The 15643-nt window shown below is 34.0% G+C and overlaps 1 protein-coding gene across 2 annotated transcripts; it reads left to right on the top strand.

Moving 5' to 3' along the window:
- The first annotated feature begins 5040 nt into the window (after positions 1–5040).
- Positions 5041–10475, top strand: LOC105773815 (zinc finger CCCH domain-containing protein 64). Of its 2 annotated transcripts, XR_001127171.2 has the most exons (11): positions 5041–5192; positions 5304–5577; positions 5704–5833; positions 5925–6044; positions 6950–7067; positions 7541–7992; positions 8201–8486; positions 8833–8926; positions 9135–9280; positions 9568–9757; positions 9972–10475. XR_001127171.2 is itself a non-coding variant. In XM_012595957.2 (10 exons), exons 1-10 carry the CDS (start codon positions 5118–5120, stop codon positions 10098–10100), a joined length of 1824 nt encoding a protein of 607 aa, XP_012451411.1. In that variant the 5' UTR covers positions 5041–5117; the 3' UTR covers positions 10101–10475. The 2 variants fall into 2 exon arrangements, 1 of the variants encoding a protein (XP_012451411.1); XM_012595957.2 differs by lacking the exon at positions 9568–9757.
- The last annotated feature ends 5168 nt before the right edge of the window (positions 10476–15643 follow it).

The raw sequence follows: 15643 nt of genomic DNA, 5'->3' as shown, positions 1-15643 counted from the left end.
TACTTGCTTTTCTGTCTCTGAGAATCTCCCTACCAAGTATCTTCTTTGTTGGTCCCAAATCTTTCATCTCAAATTCTTCACTTAGTTGGGCTTTAACCTTTCTTATCTCTCCTTTATATTTTGCTGCTATTAACATGTCATCAACATAAAGGAGTAGATACACAAAAGAACCATCACTGTTTTTCTTAAAGTAAACACAACTGTAAAAAATACTTCTTTTGAAATTATGAGAAGTCATAAAGGAATCAAACCTCTTGTACCACTGTCTTGGTGACTGTTTCAAACTGTAAAGAGACTTTTTCAGCAAGCAAACATAGTCCTCTTTTTCTGAGACTGTAAAACCCTCTAGTTGTTACATGTAAATATCCTCCTCAAGTTCTCCATGCAAAAATGCAGTTTTTACATCTAACTGCTCAAGCTCCAAATCATGCATGACCACAATACCAAGCAAAGCTCGAATCAAACTATGCTTCACAACTGGGGAGAACACATTTGTGAAGTCCACTTCTGGAATTTGACAAGGAAGAGGAAGCGACAGTTGCATCACCAATAACAGTAGAACCCTGCAAAACATATAACTTGATATTCTTTCTCTGCCCTTTCATCACAACGATAGAACCTTTAGAAACCTTTAAAACCCCACTTTCAGCTATGTATCTATACCCTTTTGAATCAAGAGTACTTAACGAAATTAAATTTCTCTTCAATTCTGGAACATGTCGCACGTCACTAAGTGTTCTAGCAACTCCATCAAACATTTTAACTTTAATCGTTCCAACACCTGCAATTTTACACGAAGCATTATTTCTCATCAAAACAACACCTTCAGACACTATTTCGTAAGTTGTAAACCAATCCCAATTGGGACTCATGTGGAAGGTGCAACACGAATCAAGGATTCATTCCTCGCTCACTTTAGAATTGTTGACAGAAGAGACTAGAAGTTCACCATGGTTGTAGTCTTCTACAAAATCAACTTCACCTAAATTTTCTAGTTGTTTTCCCTTTTGATTCGAGCCTCCCTTTTGATCTTGTTGTGTAGCTTATAGCACTCAAATTTAATGTGCCCTTTCTTTTTGCAGAAGTTACAAGTTTTACCTCTATTTGAAGACTTCGATCTACCCTTAGATTTACTACGAGGATTCCGTTCTTATGTCCTTCCACGATCATCATCAGCATTTCATTCTTGTCTCCCACGAACAATGAGACGTTCTCCCTTAGAGTCAGGTTTAACCACAATATGTTCCATCTTATCATACGAGGTCAAAGAATCATAAACCTCATCAATTGTGAGAGACTCGCGGCTATATAAAATCGTGTCTCTAAAGGTTGAATAAGACGGGGGAAACGAACAAAGTAGAATCAACCCTAGATATTCCTTATCATACTGAACCTCTATGGCCTCCAAGTTTGAGAGAATTTCTTTAAACAGTGTTAAGTGTTCATGCACAGACGCACCTTCCTCTAAACGATAAGCATAAAGACGCTGCTTCATATGCAACTTGTTGGTTAGATTTTTCGACATACATATCTGTTCCAGCCTCTTCCATAATGCAGCGGCGATTTTCTCCTTCATTACATCTTGTAAAATTTCATTAGACAAATGTAGATGTAATTGTGTTAACGCATTTCGATCCTTACGCTTCTTGTTTTCATCTGTTAATGTCGAAGACATCTTATCTATCCCTAGCAGGGCATCCCCTAGATCCATCTGCGCAAGAACTGCTTGCATCTTAATCTGTCACAACGCAAATCTAGTGTTGCGATCTAATAGTGAAATTTCATACTTCAAAGACGCCATTACCGTGATCGAGATGAACAACCCTAATGCTCTTATACCAATTTGTAAAAATAGAACGTCGGTAATGATAATATATCGTAAAGAAAAGAGAAATAAAAAATAAAGAACACACAAATTTTTACGTAGAAAACCCTTTCGGGAAAAAAATCACGGGCAAAGGAGAAGAAAATTTACTATGTCAAATTCGAATAATTACAAGAGGAGTTTCCAGTACATCTATTTATAGGTTGAAAAAAACCTAACTCTAATCAAAGTCAAATATATTATGCTAATAAATGCTAAATACATTATACTCATAAATACTAAATCTTCTAGAAAGAAGATATATTTTGTTTAACTTGACTTGCAAGTAATCTCTTAGAATTTGGGTCACATAACTCTAACAGAAAGAAATTTAAGAAGAAGAAAGGAAAAAAGCACCATCCCACCTCTCTATCACTAAAATCTTTACCTTCAGAGGTTATTGCATGGTGTGGTCAATTTGTTCTCCAATGATGAAAAGGTGAATCCCTTTTCCTGGAGTTGGGTATTGGATCTTGGATGATGATGATGATCCGTGGTGGATACCATACAATTCAATGGCCAGGCCAGTTTGTTTTGAAGTGAGGTCATTGGAACCAAATAGAAAATAGAACCATGTAAGTCTTGGATGCTCTGAGCACGGCAGCCGTACTCCATCAATGGCATTTTCGATCTAGCAGAGGCTTTGAAGCTGCTGAATGGCAGATTACATTGTTTTATAGCTGTTTCTTGTCATATTGTTAATCCATTTGTTCTTTAGTGAGCATTGCCAAGTCATGTTCCATATTTAATTCTACTGTTGTACAGAATCCTGATGAACTATCCCAAGGTTCAATATAGATATGGAAGAGCCGGTAGCGTCCAATTTACAAGATTTTGGAAACAAGAACAGGATATTCAAATCCTTGCTGTGTGCCTGTACTGAAGCCAAAACAGCTGACTTGGATCACTTATCTTTCAAGCAAGTTTAATAAGACAAAAAATCTCTTAAAATTTGATTACACTGTCACCAGTAAGTAGCAGGAACTATATATTGCTGCTGTTTCAGTCAATACCCTTAAGTTAATGGCCCTTGGGCTTGGATTCAACATGAAAAATCTGGTTCTGATACTTTGAAAGTTATATGTGATAGACACAATATCTCTGACAAGCGCCTATCATTTTTGGCGTCATACAAAGTTACAAACAAACAAAGCTAGTCAGGTTCGTAGGAACAATGTTAGGATCTGACCCGGCAAATCATAGCTCACGCAAAGGATTTGTCCTAAACTTGATTGACAACCCCATCCTCTCCATTTTCCAACAAATAAATATAAATCCCCCCCCCCCCCCAAAAAAAAAAAGACTGGTACTTGCCAAAAAAGACGGTCTGGAGAATAAAATTAATATGGTGCTTACTATAATGCTAGTTTTCTAACAAGATTGTTCCATAACTCAAAATGCATAACTTTTTAGTATTATATGCATAATTGCAGAATAAGTGTCATTTTCCCTGTTGGGAATAATGATGGATGAAGTTGAACCCTTAAGATCTTCACATATAGCAGAAAAAAATGGGTGCTTTTGAGATATTAAAATAACATCATTTCAAAAGAGTTTATAATGTGATTCGCAACAGATGGGATGGGACAAAAGGAAATAAAATGAAATGTCATAAAACAACTGGAAGAAGACTTGGGTGTTGACAATGTTGAACTTATTGGGAAGTAGTTTGAGATATTTGAACATGAGCAGCTAGCTCATTCAAGGGAGAGCTGTCACAAACATGCTTTGAGCTGTTTCGATATGGTAACAAGTGAAACAAAAGGTTAGGCATGTCTGATGATGATGATGTGAAGCATATGATGCAAAAAAGGTGGAAGACAGTAATGCCAAAGCTTGCAAAGAGCTGGCCAAATGGTGAAATTAGTTAGCTCCCTGATTTGATCTTTTGAATTGAAAATTCTCCAAAACACCTGCTTTCCTTCAACTGTGTCTGCATTCACAGTGCAGTGCGGGAGAATCAGATGAGAAAATATATAGTCATAATGATCACATGATTAATTATTGTTAACCCTACAATTACGCCAAATTACACAGTCCTAACCCTTGCCATACAACAATTACAGTTGATACCATGAAAGTGAACAATACATCAGACACTGTATAATGAAGAAAACCCTCTACATATGATAGCCTTCCACGTCAACATCTAGAATGAAATACTGCAGCCTCGCAATCTGAATGTGAATACTGCTCTGAAAGATTGTTTTAATTCGTGAAGCATTAGGATATATTTGTTTTGAACTTTGGATTACATCCGGTGAGATGGAAGTAGAAAATCACCATCAAATTGAACTGGATTAAATAATTGTATATATAATAAAAACAAAAGATTAAACTCATATTTATATTAAATAATAAATTTAAATTAATGTTAAATCATAGTTAAATAATATTAAGTGTTTAAATAATAGAAACATTACTTTAAAATATATATTCATATTAACTAATAAAATATACATAATCTTTTTATAAAAATAAATCTTATATAATAATATCTATCTTTACTTTCTATAATTATTAAATTTATATTTATATTACATATAATATATTTAAATTTGACAAAGCCAACTTTCAAAACAAAAATTGTATAAATTAGGATGAATAAAAACAAAATTGAACCAAAAACAAATCAAGGGCTACTAGTGTAACTTTTCATCTTTCTGTTAAAATTAATCGTTAGTTTTAGTGAGATGGGCAGCAACGACATTAAAATTATATATTTGGATTTAAATACAACGAAATATTGTAAAATTATAAAATATATATTAATTTTTAATATAATTGTACTTATAACTTATTTTAAATTTTAATAAATTATAAATAATATATTTATTAAACGGGTTTACTTAATTAGCACATGTAAATGAAAATTGATTAAAACATTTTTAAATCAAGACTAAAATTGTGTTGATAATAACGTAATTAGCTTATTATAAAATTATTATTTTAAAATTTATATAAAGTATTTTGCATTCGAAAATACGAAGTTATTGAAGCAGAAAGTAAAATGGAGAAAGAGAGAAAAATGTAAGATTAAAGTGAGGGTGCAGTCCTCTCAGACCATCAATTTTAGTTTAATTATAACAACACTATTAACTCTCGAGTATATTTGAGCCCAGAAAATATGGGCCGCACGGCTGGGACCATTTGAGACTTTCCGCATAAGCCCAAGTTCCCGGGCTTCAATCTTTCATTTCAGAGAACGCGGCTTCCGGCGTTCACCCCACAACGGTCTCTCTCTTCCTCTCTCATGGCTTCGCCCAGAATTCTACTATGCGGGGACGTTTTAGGCCGTCTCAACCAGCTCTTCAAGCGAGTCAACTCTGTAAGTTTCTTTCATTTCATTTATTTTTTAGATTTCTCCATGTTTCTGTTAGGGTTTGCTTTTTTTTTTTTTTGAACTTCGGGGAGCTAAAAAACGATTATATTTTTTCAGGTAAACAAATCAGCGGGTCCTTTCGATGCTCTTTTTTGCGTGGGTCAGTTCTTCCCCGATGAACCAGATCGGCTTGATGAATTAATGGACTACGTTGAAGGCAGGGCCCAAGTTCCTCTCCCGACTTACTTCATTGGCGATTACGGAGTTGGTGCACCCAAGGTTTTGTCGGCTGTTTCGAGGAATTCCGCTAACCAAGGTTTCAAAATGGACGGTTTCAAGGTTTGCGACAATTTGTTTTGGTTAAAAGGCAGCGGGATGTTCACTTTCCATGGTAATTTTTTTTTTTAAACTTCTTTTAAGTAGTCTTTGTTTGGTTACTGAGAAAGTATACGTAATTAGGCTAGAAAGTGCATGTGAAAATTTTCTATCATATCTGATTTTTTGTGCTTATATTTAGGTTTGTCTGTGGCTTACTTATCCGGTAGGCAGTTGTCTAATGGTCAACAGTTTGGAACATATAGTCAAATTGACATTGACACGCTACGAGCATTCGCTGAGGAACCTGGAATAGTTGATTTCTTTTTAAGATATCCTTTGCTTTGATAGGCATCGAGACTTTAATTTTAAATTTGATTCGCTTTTAGGTTGTTTATTTTGAATTCCTTAATTAGTTTTTACTAATGAATGGCCAAGTGGTATCACAAATAGAGCCACTGCATCAGATATCCCTGCAGGAATCTCAGATTCTTCTGGCGGTGATTCCACTGTCTCCCAACTAGTTGCAGAGATCAAACCACGGTACGTGATGTTTGAAGGTTTTGCATTACTTGGTGCATCCAATTCTCAAATATACAGTTTTTATGCTTCTTGTCAGATATATGATGCTGTTTCCATGACCATGAATGTTTATTTTATGGTTCTTGTTCAAATTAGTATTTAATGATGACTCTTATCTCACAACGACTTCAAGTTGAAATGACTAATGACAGAACCCAACTCGATGTTAATAGAAAAATTATCGAGTCAGGTACATTAATCCTTATATTGTTCATGTTCTAAGGCCATACACTTAGTGATATGTTAGAAATGAAAGATACATTTGATACTTTGAACTATATTCTGCTTTTTTGACATCTCTGGCTTGTTGTGTGTCCAAGACTCAGTGTTCTACTATCAAATGAAAGCTTATCTTAGACTTTTAGACATCTTGATATTGTAAAAGGCTCAAGCTTTTAGTGAGATCCATATCTCCTCTCATTTGAAATATCTCTAGTCCAATCTTACCATCCCCTTTCAGAACAACAATTTAATGGTCAGATGCTGTTTGTTGTATGTATTTAACCACCTCAAGTACTGCCTTGTAATGTTAGGAGTTGAATTTCATTTTCATGAAATATCTGAAACTATAGAATATGCAATAATGGTTCAGTCTGAAGTGCAAAGAAATGTTCACTGGAAGGAAAGATTTTAGGGCGAATTTGATAGTCACTAGCATTTTCTATTGGCTGGAAAAATCGAGAGTGATGTGCCAATCCGCTTAGACATCTCAATGTGGCCATTTTCAGAGCAGTTTTTCTCGTGAAAGACTGATACCTTAGAAGCGATAATGACTTTACAACCCTATCGGAATTATGCTTCTTTATTTTATTTACTGTTAGTTAAGTTGTTTCTTTTCTTTCGCTAATGGTTGTTCTCCCTGTTAGCTATCACATTGCAGGTACTAAGGGTGCATATTATGCTCGTGAACCTTATTGTAATGTTGATGCTGTACATGTAACTCGGTTCTTGGGTCTTGCATCTGTTGGGAATAAAGAGAAACAGGTGTGACTTTCTTATATACTGAGTATTTGTTGTATTCAGTGAGGTTTTTACATATAAATTTCTATTAATGAAGCATTAACCTGCATTGTGATGGTACGATATTGATATCTAAATTGAGGAACATTTAAATTGCTACTATGCTTTCACTGGACCTCCAAATAAAAGGTGGTTGTTTCTTGCCTACTTGAATATTTCCTGTGCTCTGCCGTGCTCTTCCCTCCTGTTTAAAGAGTTCAGACATTTCTGCACGCCAGAGGAGAGAGAAGTAGGGAAAGAAGATTCAGCATCGTTTTTTTTTGTCTTGAAGAATTTCTGCATAATCAAACTATTCTTTCTATATTATGATTTGGGTTAATATAATATCTTATCTTGCGAGGATTATCTGAAGTGTTTATTGTTTCAAGCACTACAAACAGCTAGATTTAGCTGTTAAAGGCATTTTGTGATTGTTGTTTCCTGCATCTGCTCCTCAGAAATTTCTTCACGCGCTTTCTCCAACTCCATCATCTACCATGGCAGCTGCTGAGATCAGTGCAAAGCCACCAAATACTACCTTATCGCCGTATACATTAGTTGACCAAGTGGATCGTCCTAAAGAAACCACAAAGAGGGCTAGTGATATTGAACTTGATTCACAATACTGGAGATATGATGTGTCGAGCAAACGACAAAAGCATGGGAATGGTGATACTAATAAGGTGTGTTTTAAATTTATATCCTCTGGAACTTGTCCACGTGGAGAAAAGTGCAACTTCCCACATGATGCTGATGCAAGGGAACAATTTTTGAGAGGTGTTTGTCTTGACTTTATTATCAAAGGAAAGTGTGAAAAAGGCCCTGATTGCAACTTTAAGCACAGTTTACAGGATGATGGTGAGAATCATTCTCGTAAAAGACCAGGATCTAGCAATGCTAATGCTAACAGGTTGGTTTTTTATTGCCTTTATCATTTTCCCCCTATTTTAACTTGCAACTAGAACACTGCGCGTTATTGTTAATTTAGTAACATTTTTAGCAGAAAAATCTATTAGCCAACACAATAAAACTGCAGATTGCAGATTGTGTGCCCTTTAATCCTTATTGTAAAATATATAAACCACTATAGTAATTATATATTTTGTGACTGAATACAGATCAAAAGAGTGCTGGTTTTGTTTGTCAAGCCCAAATGTGGAGTCACATCTGGTAACAAGTATAGGAGAGAATTTCTACTGTGCACTAGCGAAAGGCCCACTTGTCCAAGATCATGTACTGATAATTCCAGTTGAGCATATGCCAAATACTCTTTCTCTACCAGCAGATAGTGAAATTGAACTTGGCAAATTCCAGAACAGTCTGAAGGTGTATTATAAAAACCAGGGTAAAGAAGCAGTGTTCTTTGAATGGATATCAATACGTGGCACCCATGCCAACCTTCAGGTAAAAGAGATTTCTCTTATGAATATCATGGAGGTAGACTTTACAATGTCAAAGAAGTGGCGAATTGCTCAGTGCAGCTTTACCTGATTATAAAGTCTCTAATCTTAAGTATATATTATATCGTGGAACATGGCAAACACTTGCAGATAAAGTATTGTTGCCACTCCCAAACTAAATAAGCAATTGCCTTAATCATTTTTAGTTATTCAAGAGTAAATTTATAAGTTACACATAAAACATAAGGTTGCATGGTTTCTCTCCATAATTGTTTCGTTGATGTTGAGTTTTCTTTATAGTTAAGTATATATTTTGACATCTAATTGTATATTCTGTTCCTTTTGCGTAGGCTGTACCTGTTCCATCATCCAAAGCAGCTATTCTTAAAGACATTTTTACTTTGGCAGCTGAAAAGTTGGGTTTTGAATTTGTTACAAAAAAATGTAAGTTTATCACATTTGAGTGAGTGGTTCATATGCACGTTGATAATGTTGCATTCAAAATTTCCATATGTATGGCTTTTGTAATGCATGAATGTGTTGTCTGTCTTGAAGGGATACTGAATATAGTTTCTGTTCTAATCCTCCTCAAATTCATCCCCCCAACCCCTTTATGTTCCTCTGAATCTTTGCACTCATGTTTCTCATGCAGTCAGCAATAATTCCGAGGGGAGAAAATGGTTGAGGACACAGTTTGATAAGAATTTTAGCTGCTTCTATGTGGAACTGCCTGAAGGTTCAATCCTATTACATTTAATTGAAGAGAATGAGAAGTTTCCTGCCCAATTTGGTCGTGAGGTAAGATTCTTAATTTCTCCATTGAATGTGATGCTGCTGCCTATTTGAACCTGGGCACCTGCGCACTAAATTGAAACCTAAGAAAATGAATTTTGCATTTTATTTCTCAACAAGATGCCTTGAATTCTATCCTTATTCCTTAAGTAAAGAGCCCTCCTTTTTAGTTTGTTGGTAATTAGTTTGTTTTATTCTTTAACATGGATTTTCATGATTGCTTTCCATTTTCATAAATGGCTGACATAACTTCTTTTGAATTATGTCAATTGTAACATTTTTTCCAAAAATAGGAAACAGAGAATAAAGAAGGTAGTGATGAGAAGCTTTCTATTGGGGGAAAACAAAAAACCATTTCCCTTATCTAGGGAGTTCTTGTCAATGAGATGGGTGTTCATGCTTCAGTTGACATCCATATAGGAAGTGGGGCTGTGTTATATCTTGGAACTCGCACCATAAAACCTAAAATTGTTTTGCGGAAAGGTGATTCAGGTTACCATTGGTGAATAATCAGTCATTTGCTGCAGAATAATCTGCTTTTATGAATATTCTAATATTCGAGACTTGTTCATATAAGTGTGTTGGGGGGGGGGGTAATAATTATGAAGTTAGTAACATACTTGAATATCTAAAGCCAATGTTTAAGAGATGATCTGTAGCAATGAAAAAAAGAATGATAGGTATGAAATTGATGCAGGTTGTGGCTGGCCTATTGAACGTGGCTGATAGGGCTGATTGGAGGAATTGTACAATTGGCAAAGTTGAGGAAACAAAACTGGCTGAAAATTTCAAAAAACGGTTTCAAGTATTTGATCCAAGTCAATGATTTTTCGAAAGAAAGGAACAAGCCTGTTGTCATAAAAATGTGCATCATTAGGAAGTTCCTAATGAATGAGCTTGGAAAGATGTTGAACCCCTGGTGTGGTTTGGTTCAGGGCATCTTCACAGTCCCACTTGGAATCTCTGGCTAAGTTGCAGATGAGGAAGATATTAAACCTTTCCTCATCACTAATTTTGTTTTGGTTCAAATCTCCTTTTATGAGTCAAAATTTCATCAAAAACTTGTTTCCATTGTCTGTATAACGAACGCCCTTCTAATTGCCTCTTATATGTATGAGATATGTTTTGTCTTTTTAAAACCGATGAATTGGACATTACGGCTCATTGGCTATGGTTGCTAATTTTATGTACTCTTTGATCATCTCTTCTCGGGGGAAAGTAGGAAAAAGAAAAAAGGGGTAGAACTTGCCGAATGGATTTTGAAAAAATTTACAAATAATTTATTAATTTATGTAGTTTGATTATGGCATGCTTATTACTTGAATTGATGAGAAAACCTAAATATTTATGTTCAAAAAATATGATTACTGGAAAAATATGTTAAACCTAAAAAAAGAAACTCTCACCTTTGCTTTCGTCTCATGTTCCCCCTTACCTTCTTTTCCACTATTTCCTTTCTCTTTCCATCTCCCTTACCTCACTCCTTTATTTTCTGTGGCCCAACATTGCCTCTACCTCTTGTTGTCTCCTTGTCGACCAGGCCACTTGATTGTTTCAAGCAAAAAGAAGCCTTTTCCAATTAATAAAATGCACCCTCAGCCCGTCATAGTCTCGAGTCGAGGTGGACTTGTGTGTTTATCGAGTAGACTCGGTCTCCTCGAGCCATTGGCGACTTGTTATCTCAAGTTTTGACTCTGTTTTAATTGCTTGTTTTGTAACCGAGCGACTTTGATTGCTTACTTGTATTCTGACGTGTATGTGTGCCTATGTTTCGACATGAGTCTTCCCTTGCTTCATCTTAGTGAGCAATAAAGATTTGATCCAAACGAAAGTTGCTTTTCTCTCCTGTATGAGTTGAGTCAATTAAATGTTGATATAACTTTATTGATTTGTATTTTCTATTAGTCTTTTTATTAAACTAAAGTATTTAGGAATTACCATTCTTACATTTTAATAAAATAATATTAGATTGATGGGTTTCCAATCCTACAAATACAATCAACCAAAAAGTCTACACTACTTATCATCAATTCCAAAACTACCCACCTTAGGCCCAAGAACACATATTTCATGCGCTAAGGCGTACGGAATCTCAAGTTCTGAATATGAATTAACAAAGATTTTGAAATTTTTGGTTTATAAAAAAATGTTTTTGAAATTTGTTGTAAAAAGGGTGCTGTGAATTCCAGCATTTCCACCAAAAACTATGGCAGAAAGTTCAAATATTTATTTTAGATAGAATGTTGGAAATTTTAAAATATAAATTAGTTTAGATAATATTTAAATAATTTAATATGATTATACATGAAATATATATTTTAAATACTTTTTAAGTAATTAATAAATTATTTTAAATTTAATGATACATGAAATATTTTTTTAAAAGATTAGAAAATAATAAATAGTGTTTAAATAATTTAATATAATAACATTTGTAAATAATCTTTAAACAATTTAATATAATGGTAAATTATATATAAAAATTTAATATAATCATGCATAACATATAAATTAATTTAAAATTTTAAATGCATTTTAAATAGTATTTTACATCAAAACAAAAAAATCAAAAATCAAAAGTACCTTTGAATAGAAAATAATGGGCTATAGTGAAAATTTGCCACATTTATTGTTAATTTGTTATTATACTCTATTTTGATTGATATTTGTTGTTGTATTTTAAAAATATGGTTAAATTTGTCACACAATTTCTATGTGATTAAACTTTGCTATTAAGTTTCAAATTTATTAAATTTTATTATCAACTTCGATTTTTGAATTAAAATTTACCATTCGCTTTTGATTTTGATGGTTTGAAAATAAAATATAAGGGGAGATATAATAAATTAATTTATAAAGAACTACAAATTAATAAAATAACTTTGAATTTTCATTTAGTGAAAGAAATATTTGAAAAATAAAAATATAAAAAGAAAATTTATTTTTATAAAGAACAGTTTTATTAATATTTAACATTATATTAATTAAATTATTTTTAATTACAAAATAAATATTAAAAATATTTTTATTAAATTTACCTTAAAGTTATTTAAAATTAAATTTGAATAGTAAAATTTGATTAAAAATCAAATTTTCATTTCAAACTCCAATCAAGTGGGAGAAATTAATTTATGGACCTTTCCCACCACATAAACCATGATCCCTTTTCAAATATTTAATGGCATCTTAGTAATTTTTTCCATATCATTGACACATAATTTTCGTAATTTTTTTACATTGAATCCCAAACCCCTAACTCAGAACCCTAAACCATAAACCTCGAATCCAAACCCAAATCTCAAATCTTAAATCTCGAACCTGACCCTAAACCCAAACCTTAAACCCCGAATCTCAAACCCAAACTCGAACCCTAGGTTCAAGGTTCAGGATTCAAGGTTCAGGTTCGGGTTTGGGTTCAAGGTTCAAACTTTAGGGTTGAAGGTTTGAGATCATAATTTAGGGTTTGAGTTTTGAGTTTTGAGTTTGAGTTTAGTATTTAGGGTTCGGGGTTAGAGTTTGGAGTTTGAGGTTTTAGGTTTTAGGTTTGAGATTCAAGGTTTAGGATCTATAAAATAATTGGAAAAGGACCATGGATGATGTGGTGGGAAATGTCCATAAAATAATTTTTCATCAAATGGAGTGGTAAAATTCAATATAGAGTTAAAAAGTAGAATTTAGTTCAAAAGTATAATGGTAAATATTAATAAAACTAAAATATTTAGGTAAATTTCAACTTTTACAATTTTGTATATTAACCAAAAAATACTTTTAATCATTGTTTTTAGAATTTGTTCGAATTGGTCAATCAAATCAGATTAAAGTGTCAATTCAGATTGAGAAGTTGAGTCGATTAATTCACAAGTTGATTGAACCAATTGAAATGAGTGATCAAACTTTTTTGAATCGGCGTGCAGTTAACTATATTTTCTTAGTTTTTGATTATTTTGAATCGATGTAACTTCCAAATAGGTCTGGAACCTTGCATTTTAATTCAAAAGCAAAATGTTGAACTTACGTTTGAGATTGAAAAGTAGCTTTTGCGCAACCACAATACGAACGAGGGCCTAAAGATTCGAGAGTTGAGTCTTATAAAATTTCTAATCGCGTGTTTTATTCACTCACTTTGATCAACCTCCACCATCCGAAACAAATATCTATGATAAAATCTATCTTAATTCAAATTCTATATCTCTACTCCTTTCTCTTTGTGAATTTGATTTGATCATTGGTTTCATTTTAGGTTTTTACTGCTAACGCAATTATGAGTCCAGTGTCGGATGTGTGGTACCCAACCTTAACCGTCTTCATGCTCGTCATTGGTTTTGTTCTCACTGCTTCCTTCTTCATGTAGCAACCTTCATCTCATCTCCTCTACAACGTTTCTTCTCATTTCTATTATAAAATTCTTTTTCTTTTCTCTTCTTATTAAATTCGATTTAGGAGGCATTTTTCCCTCTAGATACTTGATGTCTATCTATACAATAAGGAAAACATTAGCAGAATTTGGAACTTAATTTGTTTGATTTAAAATGTAATGTACATTTCGTAGCACTATTATTGTCACTAAGGTAAACCTCGTCCCTCATCTACGAATAATTTTCTTTTAGGGATGGAATAATACTTCCGTATGATAGGCATCGAGAATGATGTCACTAAGGTAAACACTACTGTTGTCTATTTTACTAATGTTGCTCTTTTATGATGGCATCGTAGGTCCATAGATGAGAGATGAGGCGGGATCATGATTAGGACTTGAGAGGAGTTCCAAAAAGAGTTAAAAAAATAGTTTTACCTGCAGTATACCGAAAAGAAGGCTCGGGCTAAGTTGCCTTGGCTTACGTAACAAGGCACTGTTCGGGAGTATGTTCAAGAGTTCAGTGAGTTGATGCTTCAAATCTCTGACTTGAGCAAGAAAGAAGCTTTTTACTAGTTTGATAGCAGGTTGAAACCTTGGGTGAAGCAAGAGTTGCGTCGACAAGGTATTATTGAGCTTAATGTAGCCATGGCCAAGGTGGAGCCCTTTGTTAAGCTTGATTCGAGGAAAGACAAATTCGAGTCTTCCAAGCTTAAAGAGATAGAAAATGGTGGAGGAAACCATGAGGAAGAGGAATAAGTTAAAAATGGCAATGGTAAAAATGATGACAATGGGAAACAACCTTATAGGAAGTAGAAGTCCGACAATAGATCGAAGGGGCAAGTGAAATACTTCCTTTGTGATGGTCCACATATGGTGAGGGATTGTCCGAAGATATCTGCATTTTTTTTCCATCGAAAGGGATGATGAGCCAGATAGAGCATCAATGAGGCTTTGTTCGATTGTGCCTTCTGTTGAAACCAAGAGGGTCAAAAAGAATGAGAAGTCAGTGAAGTGCTTCTTATGTTGTGGTTCACATAAAATGTGGGACTGTCTAGAGAGATCCAAGATGCCTAAGATCAGTAAAGAGAATGAAGCGGAGCCTATTAAGAGTGAGGCTTTAAAGATTGGATTCATGATACTTAGTTCTTCAGAGCCGAAGAGGAATCACAAGTAGAAAGGGTTGATGTATGTGGACATCATCATCGTAGGTCAAAAAAAGAGTGCTTTTGTTGGTATAGGGGCATCTGACTTGTTCATATCGAAGAAAACAATGGGTAAACTTAGTCTTTCAGTTAGTAAATCGACCACGTAACACCCTATATCCGACCCGATTTATCGGATCCGAATATAGGATGTTACCAAACTTAAATGCTTAACAAAAAAATTAAAACAGGCAAAGACTTTACTGAACATACTTCTTACGTTTTTTTATTTTTATTCTAAGTTAAAGATTCTGAAGGTAGACATTTATTTTATTACAACTAATTCTTAATGATAGTATAAGACAATACCACTTAAAACTCTATTTAAACAGACTCAATCGTGGCATGTAATACTATTCGTCATTTGAAAACATGTTCTCAAAAGTGTCATTTTGCATGCATAATATCACTTTACGGTCAACTATTTTGGCATATTCTTGGCTTGGTTCCCTTTGGCGAACTGGTTCAAACCTAAGAGCTTGTATTGTAAATAAACACTTATAAGTTCGATGGAACCTAATGAGTCTCAACCAGTATTACATTTTCACGTTATTGTTGAAATCATTGACTTTAAGATTCTGGACTCCCTATCAAACTTTGGCAGATACTTTTTTTATTCCTGGTTAGCAAACAACCATACGTTAATCCCTACACTTAACCATCTTATACACATTTCACCCGATTGGTGAATTACAGACTTCACACCATATTTCGAATCCCATTACACAATTTCTTTGCAGATAGTAGTTAGATACATTTCTCAGAATGATACTCAAAGATGCTACTCTTGACAGATTTCTTTACAGGATC

This window comes from Gossypium raimondii, chromosome 6, assembly GCF_025698545.1.
Source record: "Gossypium raimondii isolate GPD5lz chromosome 6, ASM2569854v1, whole genome shotgun sequence".
Lineage (NCBI taxonomy): Eukaryota > Viridiplantae > Streptophyta > Magnoliopsida > Malvales > Malvaceae > Gossypium > Gossypium raimondii.
The sequence above is the reverse complement of the archived record's forward strand: the minus strand, read 5'-3'. Positions and strand labels throughout refer to the sequence as shown.

Excerpts from the sequence above, each read along its gene's own strand:
- LOC105773815 (XM_012595957.2), top strand. The coding sequence starts at position 5,118 with ATGGCTTCGCCCAGAATTCTACTATGCGGGGACGTTTTAGGCCGTCTC. Across the intron at positions 5,834-5,924 it reads ATAGTTGATTTCTTTTTAAG|TAATGAATGGCCAAGTGGTA; the intron begins ATATCCTTTGCT and ends ATTAGTTTTTAC. Across the intron at positions 9,281-9,971 it reads CTGCCCAATTTGGTCGTGAG|GTTGTGGCTGGCCTATTGAA; the intron begins GTAAGATTCTTA and ends AAATTGATGCAG.